At 36.8% G+C, this 21389-nt stretch overlaps 3 protein-coding genes across 3 annotated transcripts; all 3 read right to left on the bottom strand.

Moving 5' to 3' along the window:
* Positions 1-4678: 4678 nt before the first annotated feature.
* LOC104907998 (hypothetical protein) lies at positions 4679-5580 on the bottom strand. Its single transcript, XM_010697037.4, has one exon. The coding sequence runs from the start codon at positions 5464-5466 to the stop codon at positions 4774-4776; it is 693 nt and encodes a 230-aa protein (XP_010695339.2). The 5' UTR covers positions 5467-5580; the 3' UTR covers positions 4679-4773.
* Positions 5581-6450: 870 nt separating this feature from the next.
* LOC104908005 (nucleolin 1) lies at positions 6451-13337 on the bottom strand. The gene is made up of 9 exons (XM_010697050.4): positions 12704-13337; positions 11107-11207; positions 10656-11013; positions 9560-10414; positions 9395-9455; positions 9240-9301; positions 9041-9147; positions 8626-8713; positions 6451-7270 (listed from the first exon to the last, which is right to left on the bottom strand). Exons 1-9 carry the CDS (start codon positions 12836-12838, stop codon positions 6965-6967), a joined length of 2073 nt encoding a protein of 690 aa, XP_010695352.2. The 5' UTR covers positions 12839-13337; the 3' UTR covers positions 6451-6964.
* Positions 13338-14126: 789 nt separating this feature from the next.
* On the bottom strand, positions 14127-21035 carry LOC104908010 (uncharacterized). The gene is made up of 6 exons (XM_010697057.3): positions 20639-21035; positions 19907-19975; positions 19760-19818; positions 17709-17769; positions 17571-17624; positions 14127-14793 (listed from the first exon to the last, which is right to left on the bottom strand). The coding sequence occupies exons 1-6, from the start codon at positions 20966-20968 to the stop codon at positions 14515-14517; spliced, it is 852 nt and encodes a 283-aa protein (XP_010695359.2). The 5' UTR covers positions 20969-21035; the 3' UTR covers positions 14127-14514.
* Positions 21036-21389: the final 354 nt, after the last annotated feature.

Raw genomic sequence — 21389 nt, 5'->3', positions numbered from 1 at the left:
AAACTTTAGTATTACTAATATCTTTTTTGGTATAGTAATTTGATATCAACTTTAAATTTTGATATCAAAAATATCTCATTTTGTATAATAAATATCTATGAGAGGTCATTTTAGCCGCGTAAGTGTTTCTTGTAGTGTTCATACATGTCCATATAAAAGTCTGAATATTACCAACCGCCATTAATTTTCACCCATCAGTTCTCGTGAAGATTAATTTTGATGCCCCTTGATGCTGGGACTTGGCAGTGATGGTGTGGTTGTGCGTGATTGGCGTGACAATGTGTTGGCAGTAAGTGCAAAGAGACGGGCTGGTAAGATGGTCCATTAAAATGGCGGAGGCTAAATGCTGCATTATTGCATTCATCTTTCCAATCTTATTTAAATCAACGTTCCCTAAATAGGCTAAATGCCACGGAACCATCAATTAAGCCCGGCCAAAATACTTTGCACCGGATCATATGGCCAAGAATACCTGTTAAGGAGAATCTTTTTTAGTTTTTTTAATTGGGAAATTAAGTCAGCCCAAGGGCTAACCCCTACCAAGACTACTAGTCTTGTAGGAACTACCAACACATTGGCTGGTAAAGCATGCAAAGCATACTAAGGAAATACCCAACATAATGCTGAGGGTAAAGATCGAACCCCTAACCTCAAGGATCAGAGAGGAGTGCTCTACCACATGAGCTAACTCCTCATCCTTACCTGTTAAGGAGATGATTGTATAGATTGTGTAATAAGGTGTTCTTTTCTTTTTCTTTTTTCTTTTTTTTGTTTGAATAGATTGTGTGATAAGGTTTCTATCCATATCAATAGAGCCAAGGTAATAACATTACAAAAAAAAAAAAAAAAAAAAAAACAAGAGCCAACGTAATATAGTCGAATTTCTTGCTTTTGTAGTTTGATACATCTTCTTTGTCGCAAGCTATAATCAAAAGATTGCGTTTTGTATTGAGATTTTGGTTCAATCCCCTCTCTTATGAACACTCATGTAAATCTCCTTAGGCACTTAATACTATGTCAAATTTCTCTCTGCCAATCAAAATCAATCTTAATATTGATCACTCCTTTTCTCGTTAATCAATCACATATTATACTACAATCATGGAACTAGTGGAGCTGCGCACAGTATTTGGGATACTTCAGTCTTCATATAACCGATTGAGGATGTGCAGCAACAACTGTCATCTTAACACTAATGATATACCATCCATAACACTAATTCCAAATTACATATATAATTTTTTTATAATTACAGATGATCATTGATATATCACTAGTGTTTACGATGATATAATGTATTGTATCTTCTAAATCATTACTTGTTTACTGTATCTTCCGTATGACACGAACAAAAATTCCTAATTCCAAACTTTTCTGAATTAGATTTCTATTTTACCATAAACATTATGTATTGAACCACAAAAAGTTGTATACAGAATCAGAAAAGTTGTACATGAACATCAGGCATTATATTATCTATAAAATGATTTTTCTTTATCTATAAAATGAGCCTAATATCAAATATGTTTCATAAACAAAATCTTGTATCTTTTTTTACTTTATAAAATTAAACATTAGCATTCAAAATTAATAATTTAAAAAAAAAATCCACATTACATAAATTATGAAAAAGATAATTTTTTTTTTAATTATATTTAAATTACATGAAACTTTATTTATAAACTGATTATAATATAAAATGATGTTCATTTATTGATATGAGGAGCATCAAACAATGAAAAGTTTAATGGAGAGCTATTTAAATAGTTTTACTATTGTTGGGTGTTTTTGAGAATAGCTTAAAGAGAGATAATAAATGAAGAGAGTGGAGAGCTCGTTGGAGAGTCATGTACCATTGTACATGCTCTCATTAATTTACTCACTTCTTTTTCTAATTTAAAAATAGTCCTACCAAGTGTTTATTATCATTTTTACCTTCTCACTCCACTTTTCTTTCTTGCCCCACAGCATTAATTTCAATACAATATGTCCAATAAATAATATTTTCTTTTTTCTTTTAGAAATCACATATTTATCTCTCCTAAAACTCTACGACCAAAGAAGTGGAAAAACTAATCACATTTGTTGTTCGATAAGCAACATTAGCATTGTACATATTCTGAACAAAAGTTTTTTAGAACGTTTCAGAAAGACAATTTTTGCACGAAGAGAAATTCATCCAGATCTGCAAAACTTGTCCACAGTTGTTCACCAATCTCTAAAACATTACATGACAAGTTCAATCTTTCAAGCCCCAAAATGGATTTTGGAATTAGTTCAATATCAGTCGGTGAAAGCTCATTCTGAAACCTTCTTGTTACCTATTCTACTGCCACCTTCAGCTCTATCTCTAAAGTAATCTGCCATGAAAACCACCAACTCAGCTACACCACTGTCCCATCTCCTCCACTGCTGCAGCATCCATGGCTGCTGACCCGCGTCTAGATTATACGAGAAACTCAACCCATAATCCCAGCTCCTTCTGCACCCAATTTTGGGAGGACCACAATTCAGCTCTTCATATATTCTACTTTTCTCAGGCACTTCTCCCTTTCGAGTCTATCATACCGCCACCAAAGTCCTCTCTCCTTGGTTGACATATTTTCTTTTTCTATGGAAAGAAAGATCCCAATTTTAAACTTCACTCCCTCAACCCCCAAATTTAGTTATTTTTGGGGTATGTCTGGACTTTTCCAGTTCAACAACCTTCCTCTTACCGGGGATGTTTCCGAGAGAACTGAGACACCTTAAAATGACTCTCGGGAACCACCCTTTATATTGCTTGGTTTGCATATTGTATTTCAATCTCAAAAAAGCTACTAAGAACACCAAATGCCTTTTCTCATACATGATTATAATTTCAACTAGTATCTTTTTGCCCTCGAATTTATCCCATGGATCTCAGTGGGAATATTCAAAATTGTTTATTATAGCCTTTTAATTTGGCATTTTGGAGCTATTTCTAGACTTCCCAGAGCATGAAAATGTTTTTTTTTTTAATCGAGGAGCTCCCTGGAGCCCTGTGATGCATCTGAACGACTCCCAAGTAGTTAGGACCCTCTAAAATAGCCTTGAATTGGAATCCAAAGTCCAGAGGTTGTCTGTATTAGACTGTTTGTGCATTACAGCCTTTAAATTTATCAATTTATAAGGTTATTCCTGGAGTTTCTAAGACCTAAAAATAATTTTTACTCTGGAACTTTTGGAGATTTAGGATAAATCCTTGGTGGTTAGATTTTCATCATTGAAAGGGGAAAAAACAATAAACAGGGAGTGAGCACGAAGTAAGAAATAATAGCAGCAACACTTGGATGTGCTGTGTGTGCCAAAAATAGAGTACACTTCATGATTTTTCTCTTTTCGTGAGAGACATGATTGGTTTGTCTAAGAAAACTGGCAACACTCTGATTCAAGGATTGATACTATGCTCATACTTCAACCAAAAAATTTAAAACACAATCAACCAACTATTATTTTGATTGAATGATCTAAATCCATAGGATCCCCCACCCCAAAACATTGGGAACTAACTTCACCCATAACCCTAGAGGCCTAGAGTATTGAACAAGTCTAGAGGATCTCAACACTAAGGCCATAGCCTAAGCATGTTAGGTTTTATCATTCGCAGGGAAAAGAAGTTTGCATGTTTTATCCCAGGCCCCAGAGACTCAGATCCCACACCATGACCATGAATATGATCAAGTTATAATTAAAAGTTGAATTCAATGATTAATAAAGGCATAAAAATTAAGAGTTCCTTTTTTTTGTGTGTGTGTGATGATCATTCACCTAGCTAATACACGTACGGTACTATGCTCTGACTCATAAAGTCATAATTGAAAAAATGTGTCCTTGCTTGTTTAACTAAGTGAATCGGCATTCCATGTATGAAGTAGCGTAAACATTCAAATCTGTACTCCATATATACACAAATGGCATTACTCTCTAACAAACAACTCATGATAACCATAAAAGGCTAAAACATAGATATAGTTAGGGCATTGTCTCAAGTTATAAGCACTAAAAAGAGATAACTACACCCAACAACTCAATTTGTAACACCTTAATCCTCTTAACAATTATAATCTAAAGAAATACTATTTGAAAGCCTAAAGTTCCGAAAATCATCATGCACATGATAAACTCCCTTCTGGTTCTTGCTAGAGCTACTTAGATCTGTGAAGATAGTGCAAACTGCAAAGGGATAGGCCAACAACAAAATGAAGAGGAGAGACGGGTATTACTCGTGTAAAAAATCAGAATGGCTATGGCTAATATTAAGAAGAGAGCACTTAATGGGCAGCACTAGCAAATTTGGAACACTCAAATGTCCACTTATTCCTACAGCTGATGGGATTACGGCAGCACACGGCCACTCTGCAGGACGGCATGTACCACTATGCCTGCCTAGCATTGTTATCCGTTTCTAAGGTGTATCCCTGCAATGCTCACATTTTCTAAGCAAGACTTATGAAACACAAAATGCAAGTAAATGAGAACCATTTGCACCTGCAGGTAACAGGTATGAATAGATACCATTACGAAAATTTAGTGGTAACACATATGCCATGATCCACAATGGTACAAAACTACTGAGAATCTGTGCAATGGTTTAATATATTAGTGCTAAGTATACCCTTATATGTACAAACAATCCACAAAGAACTAACTAATTAAGTAAGGATTGTGAAACATCAACAATAAAATCCAAACAAAAACATATTAGGAGTTGAACAAATATAGTCACATGATGAGTAAAATAGTGTTTACTGTTTAGAGAGACAGAGAAGATGAAAGAGAGTATAGAAAAGAGAAGGACAAACCAGCAAGACATAAGAAAGAAAGAGCACGAACACGGAGGAAGAAAAGACGAAGTTGTTTGGAGATCTGCAACGCACAAGTCAAAATCTGGAGGCGACCAATTTGCTCCATTTTCTGGAAGAAATGCATGGATTTCAAAGATTGACGCAGCATAAACGCCATAGAAAAGGGGAAACCGAAAGATATCGCACTAATCATCAAATTCAAATTCGATGATGAACCAGCAGAAGCATAGGAATATGCGCCCAAACCTAAATGAGCCAAGCCCAGAAAAGCAAGAACACTGCTAACATGGTACATGGTTTTCAGTAGAGAATGAGTAACTTTTCTGGTTTCATCGGCAAGTGGAGAGAGATCTTTCTCAACGGTGGGACCTTCAATTTCTTGATGCTTCATTTCTGGATTACTAGGGTTAGGGTTAGGGTTAGGATCCGATTGATTTGCGGGAGAAGACGATGAATAGAGTCGTTGTATGAGTGCGAATGGATTTTGACTTCGATGTTGAAGAAAGGGATGAGATGAAACCCTAAATGCTGCGCGATCGAGATGGAGATGGACATGGTGATGGAGATTATTAACGGAATGTTTCATGAGAAGGGACGCATGAAGCTTGCGACTGACATTAATCAAACTTCTTCTGATCATCTTCTTCTACTACACCACGACTGGGCACTGAGGCACTTAACAGAGTTCGGAAAGGAAGAGAGAGACAGAAATACAAACACACCTTCATAGGATGAGAACTATAAAAGTTTCAATTGACTTGTTAGCCGTTTATAAGTATTAATTTGATACGTTGTCCATCTACATTTGACTTGCTAGCTAGATATATTTACACGTCATGCTCTATGTACAAGCTAATTCACCATTAGACGTTGCACTAACACAGTAACAGCTTCTTAGTGGAAAGATGGTAAAATTATAACAAGTAATTTTTTTACGGGAACTAGTTTTTTTGTTGCTCTAACTTAGTTATCATCTATATAACTATATCTATCTATGTATTTATATACTGTATTATTAAAACACGTAGGCAAGTATTATATGTCGCCACGTGTCACCTCAGTATACAAAATCTCTACCTCTTACTTTCTAAGATCATAATCTTATCACTAAGCTATGATTTATGCTTGTGACGATGTTAATTTTAAAATATGCATCATTTTTATCTTATTAAATTACGTGGTACATTACTCGAACCCAACAGCTAGTATAATATTAGAAAAAATAAAAGAATGCATATGCAAAGCTAACAATGGGTTATCATTAATTACATCCAACTATTATTACCATTACCAGTCATTGGAAATTCGGAATGACTATACTTTCAACCATACTACTATCACCACTTCAATAAGTTCCATTGAACAGGTTGTTAAGGTCAGTGTCGCATTGCTGCATTTGCCATTTTTACAAATTTTCCTGTGGTCTACAACCAAAAATTCGGCACAATGCAGCATATTAGTTTAGTATAGAGCATACGGTAGCTTCCCCAACCAATAAAGCCACTTTCACTACTTTTCGACCATACCTATATTATATACGTTTACCTGAAGTTTAAAAAATAATAACTGTGTGGATGAGTCCGACACAACAATAACTAAAGAGATGATCTAACAAACCAGAAAATAACTGTACATCACGAAAATTTTCTTATTATCAAATCTACTAGAAAATTCTTGTCCAAAACAGATAAAAATAGACCATAGATGGCTGTGAAGCCGTTCCATTCATTCCCTCCCTCGGTCTCTCCCACGAGGAAGCCCCTTAACAAAAAAGAAAAGGACCTGCGTATTCCTTTACTAAATCCAATGACTAATATAATTCGGACAAGAGACACTACCTACAAAAAAACAAGCCCAAACAACTCATCCACCCATCTACATCCCTCAATTTTCTGCAAGGTCATGCCCAAAATTTATCAGACATTACAATGCATTTCCCTTCGTCCAGTGTTCTTTTTTTTTTTTTTTTGCAAGAATTGCGCAACTGAAATTTATCCTTTAATCTATCCATCAATGCCAGAAAGAGTTATAAAAGGCGACTATTCTCAGCTCTAGCTGTCACCCCCAGCCAAATCTATTGAACATGTGAAGCATCCTTCTCTCTAGTATTCCATCAACAGTTTTGAAATATAGTTTAATCACACCCCACCAGAATTCCCATCAGCCTTGGTATCTGCACGGATATAGGTCAGGCCACGACCCACAGTTGTTATGTTTCCAGAAACAGAGGCCACACTTTCCGTTGAGGTTTGCTGAGTATCCCGCTTCCACTGCATACTCCTCACACCTGGTCTAATAGGTGGTCGTGCCCTGTATGCCCCAGGAAAGACCCTTGGAAACGGAGCTTGTGCAAATCTAGGAACAGCAAATGGGGAGCCACGAGTGATACGGGGCCACATCGTCATAGGATTTGCTTCTTGCTGCGCAGAGCTTTTCTTCAGAACCTGAATAAGCATAAACTACAATTAAGACATGTAGCAAATCATTTAATATAAAATTTTGCTGCCATTTATACAAAAGAATTCACGTTTTAACTACACCACCACCAACTCTCGATGCTGTCATCCTGTCAGCAACCAAAGCTCATGTCACAACGTCTTAACACCAGATAACTCTTGAGATGTAAGCCATCTAAACTCCACCCATCAACTGTTAGAACAATTCTTGTTCTACCAATGTCAAACTTAACCACACGAACTCTCTCTCTCTCCCCCCCCCCCTCCTCCTCTATGCTGCCATCCTCGTCACATAGATGTAGTAGGTAGCCAACCAATATTGCAACGATTTCATCGCCAGAGAACACTACATTTGGTGGGCGAAAACAAGCACTCATGGGTTTCCAAAACCTCATCATTCATCAATGCCCAATACCAAATGTGACCCATGGTGAAAAGTACTACCTCCCAGATGATGTAGGTTATATCCCTTGCAAACACACATTATGTCGTAATAGCCAAATGCCCAAGTCACCAGAGCAAAAGCACAGAATTCCATTCAACTTTACAAGAACCAGAGCTACTTCCAAGTATGGTAGAGACGAGAGAAATTGTCTTTGCTGGAATCCACATGTTATATTGTTATACCTAAGGTTCAAAGATACAAGAGAACTAAGCCAAGTTTGTTAAGAATTAGGCAACTTTGTTGAGAATTCGGCACTAGCTTTCAAAGTAGCTTTAGAGTTTTGACTAGGTCAAAACACTAATTAATAGGGTAAGGGGAGTTTGGTAAAGGTAGTGCTTTTTGTCAAGTTTATAGTTGTACTAGTGTTCAACCGTCACTGGAAAGATGAGTTAGTCTCTACAAGTAGCCATGCAAAGATTCTCTTATGTAAAACCCATTTTTATTTTGCTCTCACTCTTCCCTGTCAAGCTTTTCATCCTCGAAAGACGTAATTGTAAAAGACATCCCTAAGATCCTAACAATGCTCTAAAATTTAACCATCGGAAACTTCGTATGTAATTTCAATTAAGGCATGGTTCAAGATCCCAGAGTTTTATTAACTCATTAGGTTTTTCAAAGGATTTCTCTTATTTCAACAACGAGAACCATGAGAAAGCTAAAATATAAATTTTACCTCAATGGCTTTCTATATAGCTAGTTCAATTTAATTTACAATAACAAATTTGGTGATTGAAGTTTCAAGTAAATATTACTGAGAGTACTTTTGTTTTTGAAAATTTAGAAAGTGGTTAACTAAAACCTTCTGCCACTCCTTTCAGAAACAAATTTCGCTCTCAACAAAGACTATTAAATCAGCAAAAGAAGTCAATGCAAACAAATTTATAATGAGATTACTTGCCTTAATGATACGTGACATAAAGGATGTCCCATCCAATGTCAAAGCATTATCTGCTGCCTCTTTTCGCAAGAACTCCACATAAGCCGACCTGCTTGAGAAAAACGATCACACTATTAAGTTGAAGAGTAGTTCCAATGGTAACAAAAGACAATGTTTTTAGATAGGTACATATGGGCCAGGATCGGTCTGCTCTCACTCAAATTAACAGCCCCGTCTACCTAGAGGGCCAACCAACAACACCCCCCACCCCCACCCCCACCCCCACGAACACCCCAAAAAAGAAACTTCTACATTAGAATCAAATCCTCATCAGCGGGGTGGAAGCTCAAGAGCTATCAGTCATCTCCTTTTGATCTCTTGAGTTAAAAACTTCAAATATCATATATAAAAATCATCAACAAGAACAAGTCCTCACCCTTTTGGATGGCCTGTTGCAGCATCACTTAATATTATCACCTTCAGCACTTCTCCAAACTTGTTGAAATGCCGAGAAAGAGTGTCCTTTGTAGCAGCAAAATGAACCTACGGAAGCACCGCCAAAAAAATCAATCATGTAAAAATGAGGTCCCAATCCAAAAATGATGCTATTCCACCACAAGTTGCATATATCTTACATTATTCACAAAAATTGTACGTGAATCAGCATCTTCCAACGGACGACCACTTGAATTAGGCCCTGACAGCGGCATATCACCAAGCAAAAATGTAAATACGCCAGTTTGACAAGAGAGGGAAGGCAAGGAGTAAATACTCAACTAACAAAACTAACCAGGAGCAGATGATCCCACACTATTCTGATTTTCTTTCTGGGTGTCTGCAGCAAGTTTTCCCTGATAGCAATAACAAATTACAGCATATTAATGGCAGGTCGCAACTAGTCAAAATTAATGGAAATAAACAGCGAACTTGAGTAGCCAAAAGGAAAACCATATACATTTTCAAGAGCAATGGCTGGCTTGCTATTTTCCTTCATCACTCGTAAATTAGAATTGCTAGCTCCATTGTCAGTCTCCTGTGTGGACTTTGGAGTCTCGGCTTCTGGCCTCGCCCTTAGTGCTGGATAATGGCGTGGTTTCCAAGTATTTACATTCACTGATATATTCACAATTTTATGCTTGGTGTTGGCCGCAGAAACTAATAGTTCTTGATCTTTCTTTCGTGAGTGACTTGTCATTTCATCAGTATTTTGTGCAACACTATACTGCACCATCAATGAATCATCAGCTTTAGCAGACGTGCCAGTTTCAGAGACATCCACTGCTCTAGCACTGCCAACATTGACATCATCATATCCTTCATTATCAGATGCAGAATCAGATGCCAGGCCGGTGCTGCTATCCATAATGGATGCATTCACATTGTAAAGTCCATTGTGGTCTCTCTTTTTAAGATATCTTTGTCGTGTTATCTCGTGAACATGATCATAATCGCCATATCCATCATCTTGGACAGCAGGTTCTTTAATGATTGATACTTGATCAGAGCTTTCATCACCACGACTCAGTCGGTCAAAGACATTTCCTGTTCTTACCCTTCTGACATCTTTGGAAGCCTCTGCAACAGCTTTGATCGCAGTTGCCATAGGGTTCGGCAACCTAGCAACTGACTGTATTCTCTTATGATTAACTTCATCTGTCAAACTGCCAACGGATGTAGAAACCACAGAACGAAGTCGCTTCCGTGCTGGCTCTGACTCGGAGATGGATGACCTTGTAGTTCCAACAGCGTCCCTAACAGCAAATTGCAGCAGCCGCCTGGGAGCAGCAATAGTTGCTTGAGATACTTCTCTCTGGCCAAAATTAATAACTGCATCAGGAGAAGTAGAGAAACATAAAGCATAGTGCAGGCCTTCTCTAATTAATTAGTGCTCAAGTGAAACCCAAGGAAAAAGGAGATATTGCCCAAACAAGATTCATTATAAGCATAGCCAAACACGACAGCAAAAAAATTAATGCTTCTACAACAAGTGAAGACAAAGAAGGGGGGAAAAAGAGAAACCAGCACTAACACAAACAACAATAATCACTAACCTTTGGACGGACTCGTTCATCGGTGCGATTTCTTTTTCTATGCACAGGATGATTTGGAGAAACAGCTTGCCTAGCATGCAAAGGAGAGGCTTTCTCTTCATTCAGTGTATTATTGGGAACAGAAATACGAAAAGGAGGATGTTCAGTGTCATCTGTCACAAGGCCTTTCCAGTCCCTACGGTGCCGGCTCCTCGAAGTCTTACTAGACTTCCCCCTATCAGATCCTGAAACAGGGTGACTGGAATCATCTATCCTATCATGTTCGACCAATTCAGGTTTAGCTTTCGCCGCCTCATTTGGACAAGATTGAGGAGTTCCTGTATACTGGTCCAAGTTAGAGGCAAGATGGTCCCAAAGCCTACATAAACAGGGTAAATCAATCATTAGATGGGCCACAATTAACCTGTAAGTATCTTTTGCGTACAGTTCTAAAAGCGTACAATTTATTTACCATGTAACAAAAGAGTCACTTTTATCGCCTAGAAAAACATCCAGGTCCTCCTTGACTTCCTCTTTGCGTCTGCCATTGCCCAGTAGAACTATGACATATTTCTGCATGTCCAAGCAAACACATATTTGACAAATGCATGGGAAGTTAGAAAACCTAAAACCTCGTAAAGAAAGTAATATCATATAGTTTACACTTTTAGAGCTCAAAAAGATGAAAAGGAACAGCCATAAACAATGGCAAACCGCTGATCAACAGAATATCAAACTACAAAAGTTACCACACCCTGTGCAATACCCCAGACGAGGCAAAATTCAAAAGAATTGGGAAAGTCAATATCACATACTTATTGCCTTAGTGGTCAATAATTCAAGGAATATCACATAGCTCGCAAGCCACATCTTACGTGGTCCAATAATCTATTTGCCAGCAATAAGCTAAAATTGAACCAATTGTGGAGACATGTAAATGGATCTTAGCCAATAAGAGGATCTTGTTACCATAGCAAAAATATGCAACATACAGCAACTACACTATCTAACACAGTCCTCCTCATGGTAAGGGACGGAAAAGCAAGAAGTAAAGAAAGCATAATCAACTTAAAAAGCTAAATTACTCACTAGAATAGTAAAATAGGAAAAAAGTGATTAAAAAGAAGCTATATTATTTGATGTAAATCACTTATAAATTCAATCCAGAATGGAACACCTAACTTTAAGTATCTTTCTTACAATAAAACAGCAACTAGCACGAATCCAACACGAATATGATTCGACAATGCAACCCTATCAATCAAGCATTTACATTCTAAATTCTAAAGCAGAATTCATCAGGTATTCTGCTGAAAAACATGGTAGCCTTAGAGTTTTGAGCACATAAGCTTCAGCTGTCAAAGTTACACAAAATTTAAAATAAGGTATTCTGCTGATAATGCTAGATAAGCATTAATAGAAATGTGCTCTTACACTATATATAAGAAATACAAATTCTAAGAAGTAAAATAAAGATAAGTCTACCGTAAAGCTCCAACTTCCCCAAAGATATTAGGGGTGCCCGAGAAGCGGAAGCGAAAATCAAATCATGTGAGTGTTTAGTTGGGTATAAATCATTTTCCATGATGTTCCTCCGCCATTTGGTCATCAAGGGGTGAAAACAATTTAACTCTCAAGTCTAAAAAAGTTTCCCAAAGGATAAGAATTATCTTCCTTCCTCATTAAAGCAATGTCATATTTATCTCCTCCTTCAACCCTCCATCTTTCCATCCCTTTCCCCTCCAATCTTCTATCTTCTTATTAACTTTACTAGCAAATAATGAAATACCATAAATAAATCTTCCATTGAACATAATATTCAGTTCATATCACATTCCATCAAACAAAAAAAACTAGAACACAAACTGAGATTAAATTGCAGATAGCACGGCGTAAGGGCAGTCATTGGCAACTGCAACTTGAATACTTCCTTCGTTCTGAAATAAGTGAAACACTTCTCTCGTATTTCAAAACGGAAGAAGTAAGTAAATCCGACACACACCAAATTAAAAAAAAATAACAGCGCAGATAAGATGCTAATGAAAACTGAGATTGGAAACAATTCATACCACGAGAGTATCATCAACAAAATCACCCATGTAATCTTTCAACGTATCCACCAATCGTTCTGCCAGTTTTTCCGCACCCTGTTCGCCGAAATTAACCCTGAATGTGCGTTCCCCAATTTGATCTTCACCTTCCATGTCTTAAACCCTAGATTTTTACAGAAATCAGAAAAATTATCGCAGCAATAATCTGAGAGCAAAAGCCCTAGAAATTCCCGAATCCAAGAGGTGTAAATTGTAATATAAAGATAACAAATTCCAGAATCAAGAGATTAATTAATAAGATTTTTCCGCCAGAAGAAAAAAAACACTCAAAAACCAAAATTTTAAGAGTGAGAAGAGGTGTATCAGATTGCAATTTAGCGAAAATTTGTGGTTGAAGATGAGTGAAAAAGAGATTAACAAATTTACGAAGCTATTAATGTGGCTCCAGAAAGTGCGTGGAAGAAATATGGAAGTTTTTTTTTTTTTGCAGATTGCAGTATTGGCTCCCTCTGGTGGTGTATGGTGATGGCTTGATGGACGACGAGTCGAGTACTCAACTTTGTGGGATACGATACTCCTTCGTCCTTATAAAACCTCTTCAGACTCTAATTTACCTTCCTTATATATCAAGTATCAACCTTTTTTTTTTGTTTTTGAAAACCACTTCCGAATTGAATTAGAAGTATATTCTTTTACAAAGAAATAGAAACATAGGTTTGTTCGGAGGTAGGTTATCTTCTTATAAATTAAGGGCGTGTTCTGCAACGGTAGTTGTGGTGGTGGTTTTTAATGAAAAATATATGTTAGCTTAGAGGTGATTATAGGCCGGATTGGATTTGGGGTGCGTCACGCCTAAAAAGAATGTCCACTAGTCGGGTCGGGCCCAATTTCGTGCCAAAATTTTGTGTCCAACGCCCGCTATTTTCGGACGAAATGAGCATGCTTTTCGGGCCAAAATCGGATCGGGCCGAAAATAGACTGAAATGTCATTTTTGGCTTGTCCAAAGCCCAGACCAAAGAAAAAATCGGGTCAGGTCGAGCCCGACTGGCGGGCCAAAAAATCTTCACAAAGCCCGCAAAAAAATCGGGAAGGGTCGGGCTGATTTGATCAGGTCTATGTTACCTGTTGATGGTTATTGTTTAGCTTTTAGCGGTTAGATGTCAAAGTAGCGGTATACATGTTGATGTTCAGTAAAACAAGTAGTCAAAATAGTTGTTTACAAATAACTAGTCAAAAACTCAAATAAAAGCTTTAATTCATTATTTATTGGATCATATACATGCATCGTGTGATATTGCTTGTGATTCGTGTAATTATTTTATTACCTCAAAAAATTAGAGTTGCTAATACCATCTTCATTCTTCATGTGCACATATTGAAGTATTTTATCATATTTATATACAACTTTTTATCATACATCTAAATTTATCGTGAACATGGTACACCCAATACTATTTTATTTTGCTCATTTCTCATTTGAAATCCTCCAATTGAGCAAAATATACACAAAATGAACAAATAGTGCATAATACATCTCGATGTATGATGAACGTACTTGTGTATATATGTATTTACATCATCAAGTTCACCCGTTCTAAAAAAAATCAAAATTGGCCTAGTTGGTTGGGGGACTTCCTTTCACTGGTACGACAACAGTTCGAATTTTGCCCCTTGTAAATTGAGCTTTCCAATTCCCCCACGTGTGCAATAAATATTCATCTTACCTTTGGTAGGTTGGCTGGGGGGGTTTTCAACAGTTCTAGCGCTATTAGATAGTGGATTCAATAGACAACAGCTAACCAAACGAATATGACATAGTTGCTATTCGCTACGCAAAAATATCTTCAGCTATAATTGGATTTTCACTGTTGCCATAGGTTTCAGACGAACATTGGAGCTGCTCATAGTTTAATTGCCTCGCAGCTTCATATACAGCAATGCCTACACTAACAGAAAGATTCAAACATCTGACATAGGTATCCACCATAGGAATTTTAATAGTTCCACCACCATATGCTCCATTTTTGCAGTCAAGGAGTGCATCAGGGGGTAGCCCACTAGTTTCTGATCCAAACACAAGCCAATCACCAGGCCTGTATGAAATTTCCTGCAAAATCAAAGAAAAGACTTATAATGACGAAGAACGTTTAAAGAAGCCTAGCAATATGAAGAATTACATTGAAAACAAAAGGATCGTAGTATTTCCAAAATCAGATGAAGCAGTTGTCTTTTCTTTCTTACAAGAGGTCGCAGCAAGAAAGTTCTACGATGCCAAAAGAAAATCAACAACCATAACATGTAAGGCTTGAAGTGTTTGAAATAGAAATACATCATTTTGCTTGGCCTTGGTAGTTGGTACTATAAATTAATACTTCAATCACAGTGGCTTTCCGTTAAAAAGCTTTTCTTCCTTTTTAGGTGAAAATATTAAGTGACGATTTTGAGAGAGCCTGGTGGACTGGTGGTAGGTTTCCCGTTCCCAGAGATACCACCTAGGATCATATCCTTACCTCAAGGAAAGTGGAAATTGGGGCAGGCGCCAGGCGGCATATAAGAGAAATGTGTTAGGACAATGCCATGGTCTAAACTTTATCACCTATGTTACTTCCATACCCCCTTTCCACTTAAGTACACCGAGTTAGACACTCAAGAAAGGGTATGAATAATTAACTCTTCGATTTTCATCCAGACATATCAATCATCTTCCCAATTCTCTACCCTTCAACCACCACTCAACCCATGCGCAACATTTTCTAGCCCCATCTTAGTTTTACCCACCAAACCTTTCTTCCATTTCCTCCAGCCTGCACACTTACCCAACCAACCCAAACCACAATCATTCAACCTAAGACCCAAATCAATATCCTTTCATCACCAGTTCCTGATTGCTTTTCACAAGTCTGAGCCCACAACAGCCATACCAACCATCACCCAAGACTTCTCTGAGCAGAATTCTGAAGAGGAAATAGGCAAACACTGTCGAGGCCGGGAATTTAGCTGCCGATTACTATCCACCTTGATGTTTTGGCGGCCGGTAGTGAGACGCATTGAATATAGAGAGGGTTCTAATTGTTAAAAAATAAGTAGTCTAGCTTGAAGAGACAGCAAGTGAGTTAGCTCTACAAATATAGGAGATTAGTGAGAGGAAAAGGCACGAAGAAAATATTTTGGAGTTAATTATAATGGTAAACTTGGGATCGAAAAAATCTATCTTGAAAAGAAACCACTAACACGCCCTCGTAAAGGAGCTCTATGACCTTATTCTCGTAGAAGAAGAGACTGAAGAGAAGAATCAAAAGGATAGAACTACCTTATTATTAAGAGGTTAACCATAGAACTCTAAAAGTTTGAATCTTATGGACCTAACATAGATCACATCCCTCACGACATAAGATTGAAAGATCCAAACCTTCCTCTTCGGAGCGGAAAGGGACGTGGCCAAAACACATAAAGATCGGCGTAGTCGCTCATAGGGACATATCTATCCGGATAGAGATAAGGACAGGGATCCATCTAGAAAAAATATTGAACCGGTTTCATTTTTTTTTTTCTTGATTCTGATTGATTGCCTTTTTTTGACGACAAGTTTTAAATCTTAATGCAGGCAAGGGAATGCTTTTACTTGAACAAGTAAGGCAACCAACTGTCTTTATTTTACAGTAATTTCCATTTCTATCAAATAAAATCATCTTCATCTTCCTTTATTTTACTGTCCAAATTTCCGGTTCATTACAAAAGGCAACGACTTCTAAGGTTAAATCTAGTGGGAAAACACAAAGTTAGCAACATGTTCAAACTCTTAACAAGAACTTTCTCAAATATTTATAACAAAACCTAAACACAAATATCTCAAAGTCATAATGTCGTCCTTTAAATCTGTCCTATCTATATTTAGAGAGCAAATTACTTGTTCCCTACTCAAACTAAGAAAAGGAATTAAATAACTGAACAAACAAAAAAACCTATTATTTGATAAATAAAATAACCTACTAATTAAATATGAAAAATTTGGAAGTTGTAAACCAAACAAATCCAATGCGTAAAATCCATCATTTAAGGCCATGGTAAAACCGTATAACTCTTAATAAAAATAAATAAATACAAATAAACCTCTATGTCGAGCTTTAATCCTCATCCACATCAGGAAAAGAAAGAAGTTCAACTACTAGAGCAATCTAATACTTATCAAAAAAAAAGTTTGAGGAAGAGCCCACATGCCAACACGGTAAAAAGAGAAAATGAAAGGAATGAAGTTCTAGGAACCCAAATTCATACGGTAAAAGGAAGAACGGCTGATAGATGTCTAAAGGAGTATTCAGCGTTTATGATATTACGTTACATACTCTCTCCATTTTCTAAAGAGCTTCCTACTTTCCATTTAAATCCACTTCCAAAAGATCTTCAAGCTTTTACTTAATATTCCCTATTTTGGTAAAGATTTGTTCCCTTTTAACATTGTTTTACCCCAATTGTGGAACCTATATAATTTTATTCTATCTCATAAACACATTCGCTCTCCTATTTAAATAAACAAAAAGGGTCTACTTTCACACTTTCTTTCCCTTTTCCCTTGAATTTGTGGCTTTAGTAAATAGGAAGATCTTTAAAAAAAGATGGAGTATTGAGTAATGCAAAATTTAGGGGGATTTAATTTCTTTCCATACATTTCTCTTTCTTGATCACTTTTCTTATTTCAACTTCAACCAAACAGCTCTAGGTATTGCTCTCACAAGGGTTCAATATTCAGATAAAGATAGCATATATTGCCGTCCAACAAAGTTGAAAAATAGCCTAACAAAGAAAACAAGATAAAAGTAGCATTTAAACTGAAGAATGTTCAAAATTCGAAGCTTATACACCACATCAGTTCGATATTATACTCACCGAATGTATTGATGTACCCCTCTTAGTGAAAGCCAGTAGTCGCTTCTCTCCATCCTGCATCAGTAGGATAATTAGAACTACGAACAAGAGAAGGAAGAAACGCAAAGAGAGTGGAATATAAAAATTTGCAAACATTACTTGAAGAGAGAAATAATCTTGAAACTCATCCCAGGATCGATGCACTTTGACAACCACAAACCTTATCCTAGAGTTAAGGGTTTGAATACATTTAATAATTGAAAAGGTAAATAAAATATTAAAACTCCATTAAGTATTTGCAATAAACTTGTATCCAAGAGCAAAAATTGAAGGAAGCAAGAAATAATATTCATTGATTAACTATGAAATTTAAAGATAGTTATCGAGCTTTCGAGTGGCTTAACTCACTCGATTAATCCTAAAGTAAGCTAAACAAACTAAAATGACAATTTAATATTCTCGATGCTTTTCTCTCTCTATATCTCTCGTCTCTACACCCTTTATGTATAGCATTTATGATTCTCTTGTCCTTCTTTCATTAGCTACTCTCTCTATTCTTCCTCGAGTTTCAACTGAACATAATACAATCTTCCCCTTTTGTTGAAACTCATGGTTAGTAATCAGGGTGGTTCAACAATAACGAAAGAATCCTAGAATCAGGCATTTTCTGGAGTAGGTACGAAAGATAGTGAAGAGCATCATGCTCCAAAGATTGGGTTGTATAATGAGGCAAAGTGACTCCGACATGACATCTCCTTGGCAAAATTCTCCAAAACAATGTAAAATATTTTACGAGTTCTTGAATACCTCATCTCTAACTTTACATGGCATAACACCACCACCAAGCTACAAATTAAACTTATAACAAAACCCCAAGCTCATACAATATATTGCTTCTCCAACCTCATGCAAAATAGAGTAGAACTTTTACCACTATTCTAATTATACAACTAAATGACTAATGATAAAAAGAAATTATAAAAAAATTAAGAGGAAAACATGCTCATAAATAATTAACATTCTAGCTCAATGAGCCCCTTCTTTATTTCCATTAAGTGGGACGGAGAAAAATATAAGAATCAGTATAGATAGTGGTTTTCAAAAAATAAGTGGGGAAAATAAGTTTACCTCAAGCACCATTGGATCTCCTACCTACTATGCCTCCATTCACGACTACTGCTCTTCGTCACTTTGATCCATCAACGTGCCTACCACACCATCCCAGAACCCCATACCTCTGACACCATTCCATTTAAATATTCCTCGAATTGTTTTACCTAATAGACTAGCTACCGCAAAGCCATCTCAAAAGTCGACATAGTAACCACCAGAGAAAGACTTAAACCACCCAAGTATGAGTAGAGTCAGTCGACCACCCTTTTTGCCTTCTTGATATGGAATATACAACGGTCTCAGCACACCAATATTGAGAGCGTCCTAGGTTTCCCATGCTATCTAGACAGAAGGGTAGGGTGGTCCTAATCTTATCATGAATTATGGAGTAGCTCCTCCCGGTTCAATGCCATTTTGACCTCCATCCTCAAGGAAATTGGAGCAACTTCTTCCTTAATATGTAATTGTTTAGTGATGAGCGAATTTATATTCTGTTTACTAAATCACATAAAATTTGACACAAAAACTCCATATATTCATATATGAGCATATATGGAATGTATGAAATATGAATGAAGAGATGTGTTTACAATATTACATGTTGTACTCACAAGATTTCTAAAATCTCGCCAGATTCCGCTTTCTGCTCAACCGAGTTAACTCATTGTTAACACGTCATGACAGAGATGTGTTTGATGTTTGCAATCATCTTCCTAAAATGGTACTAGGATATACCAATTGCAATTATTGGAATCTTAAAGCAATACTTGAAGGAATAAGACAACGACCTTGATTGACTTGTTGGAAAATATTGTAAATGAAGATAGTTATCAAGTTGTGGAGTGGCTTAACTCACTCACAGGTCCCTCCCAATTCCCCAAATAAGCAACACAAACAAAAATGACAATCACTCTACTCTGCTCCATTAAAAGCATGCCTAACTCTCTTCTAACTAAGATCTCTTCCTAGTGAATAAGAATGTAATCGCCAAGGTGTAAAATTAGTAATCTTCCTACTCACGATTAGAGGTTAGCAAATTTGTCATATGCAAGTATACAGACAAGATCAGAAATATTGTGAAACATTAGTGTGGATACGGCCAGTAATCCAGTCCAGCTCGCTTCACTTTGGTATCATCTATTTCAAACCCCATTGGCTGCAGCGAAAGAAGAGTTACTGGTGATAGTAAAAGAAGCAAGTAACGCAATCATCAACATCATTGGTAGCGAAAGGCAATACTTTACCTCGACAAGGTGTAGTTTAACACCTGATGCAGCACAAGTTCTGGCAATGCATCCAGTATTTCCAGGAATCTACAAAATTTAACCTCCCAATTCCGATATCAGTTTTTGCAATCCAATTAGCAAATGCTCCATAAAGCAAAATAGATATAGGGCCATGAGCTGGGAATTCTCTATTCTATAAGGGAAGAGGGTCCAAATTAGTACATGAACACGTCTGTATAGAGAGGACCATACGCACGATGAACATGAAGCACTAGATTATTATGTACACAAAAACCAATACCAATGAACATGTACCGACGGAGATGTACATATGTTCATTTGGCTTGTTATTTATGTACATGTGTTCATTTGACTTGTTATCTATGTGCATTTGGCTTGTTATCCATGTACATGTGCGCACCACGTTCTATGTACTAGCGTTTGTACCATCTAAGCTTTGGGAAGAGAGGGGATACCTAAAAAAAATACCAACAAACTACCTACTTCATTGGAAAACATAACTGAACTTCAAAAGAAATAATGTATACACTTCAATTTAAAACTGCAATGCAATTTCTCCTCTGCACAATCTATCATTAACAATAATTATAGGTTATTTGATGTAATTATGCAATTAATTTAACTGATTTGGCACGTATTGCGTACATATAAGGCTACTAGATTTCAAAATTGAACAACCCAATAAGATTAGGGTATTGAAAACGCTGTAACGAGGTTAGAATGGAGTACCTGAGGAGACACCAAGACAACTTGAAGCAAGTCGCTGGTATTGTGATGGGAGATTGGTTTGGTTATTCCATCGACATTACCATTATTAGAGAGAAGAGAGAAGCGAGAAGCAGGTGAGGAGAAGGAACAAGCAGAGGGACCAAAGAATAGCTTCTTCTTGCAATAACGACCAGAATCTGGTAATGTAGTTGTAGTAGATAAGTAAGAAGGAGATTGAAAACGGAAATATGTGGAGGAGTAGTTGAAGTTGAAGGTAGACGATGATAAGGTACACTTGCAGAGGAGGTGATTTATGGCTTTCAAATTCAGCTTTACTCCACTGCACTCCATTTCTTTCCTCTTCTCTCTCACCCTCAACCTCTATCTCCACCTCAATCTTTAGTTCTATTTCCATATACTTTCTTTTAAAATAAACTAATATTTGCCCCGAGCATTGCCCCGGGTTGGTATTATATTTCCGAACTTGATATGCATTTTTTTTCATTCACATTAAATTATATTAAGAAAAACTCTATATTTAAAAGATACAAATATAATAATATGGACACTTAAAGCATGATTAAAAATTGGTTGAGATGGTCATTGTGTCATGTATAATAGTAAGGGGTCGTGAGTTCAAATCTTGTTGCAAGCTAATTTTATTTTTGATAATTGACATGATTTGTGTATACCTTGGACAATTCTAGAGGTTCAGATCAACTATGTGTTTAGAGAGGCTGCCGATTGGATGGCTAATTGAGGTCATGCGATT

The sequence above is a fragment of the Beta vulgaris genome, chromosome 2, assembly GCF_026745355.1.
Source record: "Beta vulgaris subsp. vulgaris cultivar EL10 chromosome 2, EL10.2, whole genome shotgun sequence".
Taxonomy (NCBI): Eukaryota; Viridiplantae; Streptophyta; class Magnoliopsida; order Caryophyllales; family Amaranthaceae; genus Beta; species Beta vulgaris.
The sequence above is the reverse complement of the archived record's forward strand: the minus strand, read 5'-3'. Positions and strand labels throughout refer to the sequence as shown.

Bases quoted from the DNA above. Each gene is read 5' to 3' on its own strand.
- LOC104908005 (XM_010697050.4), bottom strand. From the start codon at position 12,838: ATGGAAGGTGAAGATCAAATTGGGGAACGCACATTCAGGGTTAATTTC. The intron at 9,456-9,559 runs GTATATGGTTTT...TATTGCTATCAG, and splicing joins CAGCCATTGCTCTTGAAAAT to GGAAAACTTGCTGCAGACAC. The intron at 8,714-9,040 runs GTGAGGACTTGT...TTTCTCAAGCAG, and splicing joins GCAACAGGCCATCCAAAAGG to GTCGGCTTATGTGGAGTTCT.
- LOC104907998 (XM_010697037.4), bottom strand. From the start codon at position 5,466: ATGATCAGAAGAAGTTTGATTAATGTCAGTCGCAAGCTTCATGCGTCC.
- LOC104908010 (XM_010697057.3), bottom strand. From the start codon at position 20,968: ATGGAGTGCAGTGGAGTAAAGCTGAATTTGAAAGCCATAAATCACCTC. The intron at 17,770-19,759 runs GTATCCACACTA...CTCTAGGATAAG, and splicing joins GCTGGACTGGATTACTGGCC to GTTTGTGGTTGTCAAAGTGC. The intron at 17,625-17,708 runs GTAATGTTTGCA...CTACTGATGCAG, and splicing joins AAGATTATTTCTCTCTTCAA to GATGGAGAGAAGCGACTACT.